The 6788-nt window shown below is 38.5% G+C and overlaps 1 protein-coding gene across 7 annotated transcripts in view; it reads left to right on the top strand.

Annotated features, from left to right (window-relative positions):
- Positions 1-5656, top strand: part of mrtfab (myocardin related transcription factor Ab) — a 40392-nt gene extending 34736 nt beyond the window's left edge. For 3 of the 7 annotated variants that reach the window (XM_084134835.1, XM_084134839.1, XM_084134834.1), the window contains 7 exons: positions 559-1500; positions 1593-1796; positions 2044-2142; positions 3210-3344; positions 3487-3573; positions 3689-3749; positions 4248-5656. In XM_084134835.1, the coding sequence (XP_083990961.1) occupies positions 559-1500; positions 1593-1796; positions 2044-2142; positions 3210-3344; positions 3487-3573; positions 3689-3749; positions 4248-4798 (2079 nt within the window). In that variant the 3' untranslated portion in view covers positions 4799-5656. The remainder of the gene's footprint in view (positions 1-558; positions 1501-1592; positions 1797-2043; positions 2143-3209; positions 3345-3486; positions 3574-3688; positions 3750-4247) is intronic. The other 4 variants (XM_084134838.1, XM_084134840.1, XM_084134837.1 and 1 more) reach the window with 2 other exon arrangements.
- The last annotated feature ends 1132 nt before the right edge of the window (positions 5657-6788 follow it).

The following is a 6788-nucleotide window of genomic DNA, read 5'->3' on the forward strand; positions in this document are numbered from 1 at the left end:
AAGTTTTTCAAACTTATTTTAGTATTTTAGTTCAGTTTTACATCCCTATTATGTAATTTGTACAGATTTGTATTGAATAGGAGCTTTTTAACCTAAGAAAAATTTCTATCATCAGTGATAGACAATACATTTTTTCTAAATTCTAAAAATTAAGAACTTGGGTAACACTTTATTTTACAGTGTCCTTGTTACATATGTTACATGTACTTACCATAGTAATAACAGTAAGTGATGCATAATTACATGCAACTAACCCTCAACCAAATCCTAATCCTACCCTAACCCTATAGTAAGTACATGTAGTTTCTTAATATTACTCAGTACTTAAATGGGTAACACTTTATTTTACAGTGTCCTTGTTACATATGTAACATGTAATTACTGTAGCAATAACAGTAAACTATGCATAATTACATGCAACTAACCCTCAACCAAATCCTAATCCTATAGTGAGTACATGTAGTTGCTTAATATTACTCCGTACTAAAATATATAATAACACTGTAACAATGACACCTTAAAATGAAGTGTAACCAGAACTTGTTTCTCCCTTAACAGGTTAGCTCACCTCTCACACAGCTCAGCCTGCACCCGTCTCCAGACCACCGGTCTCCAATTAAAGAGGAGTCTCTCGGGCAGATGCAGGCATCCTGCAGCCTTTCTCGTCCGGGTCTGCTGCCAGTCTCGCAGCGTCAGGATCCAGGTCCAGCATCAGGAACTGCAGTGCTTTCTCTGGACAAAGACCAAATGCTTCAGGAGAAGGACAAGCAGATCGAGGAGTTGACACGCATGCTCAGACAGAAGCAGAGGCTGGTGGAGACCCTGCGCTCTCAGCTGGAGCAGGGTAAGCGCGGATCGGCTGCAGAGGTCGCAGACAACATGGGCAATGCTGAAATGCCTTTGCTGTCTAACGGACTGGAAGTGAGGGTGAAGGAAGAGGTCAAGGAGGAGATGGACACATCAGAGGACCTGCAGAAGCAAGTCCAGCCCCTAAAAAAGATCCAGACGCAGTGTTCGCAGCAGACTCTGCTCAAGCTGCAGCAGATTCACCGGCTGCAGGTGCAGCAGCAGCAAATGCTCGTGGACCTACCAAACGTACAGAACACACAGTTACTGCAGCAGCAAAAACAGCAGCAGCAAATCGACCCACAGAAACTGCAGCAAGAGCAAGGAAAGACACGGGTGTTGCAGCTGCAGAAGCAGCAGAAGGCGCAATTACTGCAGCAGCAGAAGTTGCAGTTACTGCAGCAGCAGCAGAAGGTGAAGTTACTTCAGCAGCAGCAACAGAAGACACTGTTACAACAGCAGCAGCAACAGAAGACACTGTTACAACAGCAGCAGAAGACTCAATTGCAGCAGCAAAAGAAGACCGCGTTACTGCAACAGCAGCAGCAACAAAAGTTGCAGCAGCTCATCATCCAGCAGAGCCAACAAAAGCAGCTACAAACCAATCAGAAGCAGCAGCAGACGCCACAAAATCAGCAGTTACAGACACCACAGGTCAGCGACATTTCCAGTTTTTGTTGTGTGCATTTTGTTTTTGTGCAGTTCTTTCCGTCATTTTCACGTTATTTTAATTTAATTTTTTACAGGTTTCACAGGTGTTTATCAATCAGCCATCTGGTACTCAGATTACTACGTCTTTTCCACTGGATCTCCTGAAAGCTCACTCCACACCCACGCTAGTCACTGACAGCAATGGCAACCGTTATCTGATTGCACTCACCAGTAATAGTGTGGAAAGCCTGACTGGAAAGTCTCCTCAGAGCAAATCTAATGGACGGATTACTCTACAGGTGACTAAACATTTAAGATTTGAACAAAATTTCATTTATATATATTTTAAAATGCAAAGCTGAATTTTCAGCAGCCATTACACTGTCACATGAGAAATCATATATAACATATAATATGATGATTTGGTGCTCAAGAAACTTATTATTATTATTATTATTATTATTATTATCAATGTTGAAAACAGTTTTACTTCTTTATATTTTTTTCCTAATGTGTAATGATAATCCTTGTTTTTTTGTGTTTCAGAGATTGCAGTCAACCCCTAGCAAGCTCCCTAGCCAGTCATCTGCTGATGTGGCTAATTCTGCCAACCAATCACAAGCTGTCAAAGAGCCCATCCCCAAAGTATGTGCATATAACAATGTGGATGTGCTTACTCAAACCTTTTACAGTTCTAAAAAATAGTGTTTACATGAGATGGAGAGCTCTCTAGCAACTTGAACTGTGAAGTCTTTAATGAAACACCAAAATGTATAACAGATAGTCAAAATTATATTTTTTTACTAGTGGGTGCAGGACACTATAGTTAATTTATGTAAGTGAGGATAGCAAAATAAAGTAAACTGTTACTTATTATACCAAAAAATTCTTCATACAGTGGACTACCAGAAATATTTATAAAAAATTTGGGACCAAAAATTATTCAGACACTTTGACCTGACCATGTTTTGCGTAAGTGTTTTTTCTTTAATTGCTAATGCGATCTTTTTAAATTTAACAGCTGACAGCTATTCAATCTAATTCATTTGTGAGACAGTCTAAGTGAAGTGAAGTGAGATGGCCAAAACCAGTGAAATATCAACTGATTTGATAACTCTGAGTTCTTGTCATATTTTATTACCATTTTCTAAACTATAGCGAATAAACTGTGATAATGTGAAATGTTAAAGGTGTTTGAATAAATTTTGGTTTGACTGTATGTACAAATAATGTATGATGAAAGCCAATGATAAGAACGTTTTCAAATTACAAGGGGAAGTTAGTTAATTAAGGGAATTTTTTTGACTATTCTTATTCGAAATCAACATAGAGTTAACATTGCCTGAATTTGAATGAGATGCGTCTGATTTACACCAGATTTGAACGCGTATACCACCCCAGTATAATTGAGACTGGGGATTTTTCAGTCATTCAAAATCATCGGCATGTTTGCCTTGACACTTTAACAAAACTTCTAAAATATTCATGTAACATGCATGAGTTTCCAAAGTTGTCGACAGTTATAGACCTGTGGATCAACCTCATTCAAATTGCAGATATGCAATGACCTGTGGGTATTTGTGGATTGCATTGAGAGCTAACAAAACAGCGTACAATTATAGTACTTAGGGGAATATAAAGGGCTAGGCTGCATATAGTTGTGCTTTATCTCCTCTCTGCAGCTGACTCATGCTGAAATCTCCCATTTCCAGGTTCAGAAAGTAGGGCTCCACTTGGAGACCACAAGTGTTCAGGAGTCTAGCCAGCCAGTGTCCGCCCCACCAAGCTTTGAGCCATTCTTCTGTGAGGAATCTCTGAACAAACCCTCTTCACCCCCTTCATTTAAGGTATCGCACATGCATTATTTATACTCATAATACTCATGCTTTAGTTTTGTTACCCATTTTCCTTTTGTCTTTATCTCCTTCTTTGCTAAAGCTTGCATTTCTTTTTCCATTTTCCTCTACCCATCATGTCCATCTGTTTTAGGAGGACATTTGCCCAACATTTGATCAACATACTTTGTTCACCCCTTCCTCCCCAAAGCCGAACCCTCACCCCCCTCAGCGTTTTAAAGTATGGCCTTCACTCACATTCTTACTTTCTTTTTTTCTTCTTCATTCTTTCACCTTCTTTTTCTGTTTCCACTGTTTTTCTTATAGTAACATTGGTGATTATTCTCTGTTCACAGGATAATGTCTCTAACAACCAGCAAATAGATGATTTGTTCGATATCCTGATCAAGAGTGGAGGTAAAAAGTTTTAAATATACCATTGAGAACTTTTTTTTTTTAAGAAATTGACTTAAATTTGCAAGGATGCTTTAAATATATGGAAAATGACAGTGTTTTATAACATTTCTATTTCAAATAAATTCTGTTCTTTTAAACTTGCCATTCATCAAAGAATCCTGAAAAAATGTATCACGGTTTCCACAAAAATATTAAACGACTGTTTTTAACATTGATAATCATAAGAAATTATTTTTGAGCTCCAAATCAGTATATTAGAATGATTTCTGAAGGATCATGTGACACTGAAGACTGCTGCCATCACAGGAACAAATTACATTTTAAATATATTCAAATTGTAATAATATTTCACAAAATTACTATTTTTACTGTATTTTTTTACTGTATGATCAAATAAATGCAGCCTTGGTGAACATACGAGACTTCTTTCAAAAAAAAAATATATATATATATATATATTAATAATAATAATAAATCTCTCTTCTTTCCACATTGCAGAAATTTCATCTGGATTTAAAGCCAGTCAAGACCCCTCCCTGTCAGACCTTCACTCCAGCCCACCCACTCCATCCCCACCTCCTCCGCTCCACCTCTCGCCTCCCACACATCAGCCCGACCCTGTTCCCTCCCCTTCCCAGCAGCTCCCCGACACCCAGGACAGGCCTTGCTCTAGAACTGTCCACCTCGAGGACTTCCTGGAGAGCACCACCGGTGCTCCTCTCCTCGGAGTGGAGCCGGACGGCCCATTGACGTTGATCGATGACCTCCACAACCAAATGCTGAGTACTTACAGTATTCTGGACCATCCCACATCTCCAATGGACACCAGTGACCTGAGCTTCTCACCCCACCCGGCCAACCTGGACTTTGAAGACCCCACCCTGGATAGCATGGATTGGCTGGATATACCCGGGGTGGGAGGGGGCAGTAATTGTAACGGCGGGGGTATGGTCCTTGCCCCTCTCAGCTCGCACACCCCACCCAGTGTATTTTCTGCAGACTTTTTGGACAGTTCGGATTTGCAGATCCACTGGGACTCATGTTTGTAGCTTTTGGTCTTAATTGCTTGATGACACAATTTAGCACCTTCAACCTTACTGTGTATAGGCTGTACACAAAACACTCCATACGCACATATGCTGTTTCTTATGCTGAAATTTGTTTCTTCATATTCCTGTGCCGAATGGTATTTAAACAGTTCCTGTGTCTGATAGGTCCTCTTAAGCACTGAATTTTAAGCTCTCATTTACTGCATTATGCTCAAATGTTTCGCATCACACGGCACTGTTGCCTTTGCCAACAGAGAGACCAATCTGGACCCTGACACCAACTTCTCACACCTTCAACAGCTCAACTTAACCCATACTTTGGTCTAGCTATTAGACCAGTTGTCCATGCTGGTTAGGATCATTTTTCACTTTAAGCACAACAGTTAGTACAATCTCCTCTACATATCTTTGGCACCATTATAGTGTTGCTTCTGCCCATCTCAATAAAGTTATGACCTCATGACCATTATATGAGGCTATTTCTGCTCCACAGGTTTCACACAGTCACTTGCATCGACAAACTAAATGGAGGAAAAATATGAGATATCATAGACCTCCTTGATTTTGAACCCTTTTGGCATGTTAGTTCTTCCAACATTGCACTTAAGCTGACCCGACTGGTGCTCTGGTGTACACGACCCAATTTAATGGGCTCTGCAGGGAACCAGGTTTGGTGACGTTCACCAGATCTCTATGCATTGCTGTACTTTAGGATCATGTATTGATGAAATCTTTGTTCTTTTCCATCTGATTGTAGCGATTCGCTGGTGGAGGTCAGGGCTGGGATTCAGGTTTCAGAGTATTTGGAACTTCTTGTTTTCTAAAAAAGGAAAAAAAAATAAAAGGAAAAAAAATGCAGTGTGGGAGTGTGTTTTGTTGTATTTTTGTTTTAAACTTACTCGCATATACACAGCACATTCACTTACAATGGACATTTCTTATTCTGCTATTGAAGCAAATTGGATTTTTAAAAGTATTTAGATGTCTTCAAAATTATATTGAAAAAAAAACTTGAAAATTCAACTGTGGAGCTTGAATGGGTGCCAACTAAGCAAACAAGGTATATATAATTGTAGTGAATGATTTTACGTTTAGTTTTACATTTGCATTTGGCAGACGCTTTGGATAAAAGCTATGAAGGACTAAAAATGACAGAACGAAAAATAAATAAATAAATAAAAGTAGAAATAAATAAATAAATGCAGAAATAATAGTGAAAATAAATAATTTTGGTAATATAAACGGCTATTTCTGTATTTTTACATTTATTTATTTATTTATGCATTTCTATATGTATTTATTTATGTATTTATACATTTATTTCTATATTTATGTATTTATTTATTTATATATTTATATATGTATTTATTTATACATTTATTTATTCCTACATTTATTTATTTCTGTATTTCCACATTTCTACATTTATTTATTTCTGTATTTCCACATTTTTACATTTATTTATTTCTGTATTTCCACTTTTCTACATTTATTTTTCCCTGCGCATGTATGCTAATTGACCAATGGCTAAGCCACGCCCCCAAACGCGATGAGCCAATCACAGTACGCATAGCTAACCCAATACACTCGGACATTCTCTGCTTGCTTCCTCGTCCATTGCAATGCATTGCGGTTATCGGTTTTCATTCGTTTTTATGTTTTTTCTTGTCATTTTGGCTTTAAACAGCGTGTGTGTGTGATTTTGGTTGGGTGACAGTTGTAGGTTACAGTTTGACAAGAGTTTACAGTTTGACAAAAGCACAATGTTGTGTTTTACACAAATATAAGTAGGCTAAACACTTTGCAGTTTTAATTATGTCCTGTATGAACAAAATGGAGTATGTTTTTATGTTTCCACTGTTCGATCGCGCCCGCTCTCTGACACACACACACACACAGACACACACACAAACACACACACACATTCCAGCAATGCAATCTTGACATCGCAGCCTGTTCATTATTCTGCGCTCACACCAAACGCGAATAG

This window comes from Abramis brama, assembly GCF_963993115.1.
Source record: "Abramis brama genome assembly, chromosome: 14".
Taxonomy (NCBI): Eukaryota; Metazoa; Chordata; class Actinopteri; order Cypriniformes; family Leuciscidae; genus Abramis; species Abramis brama.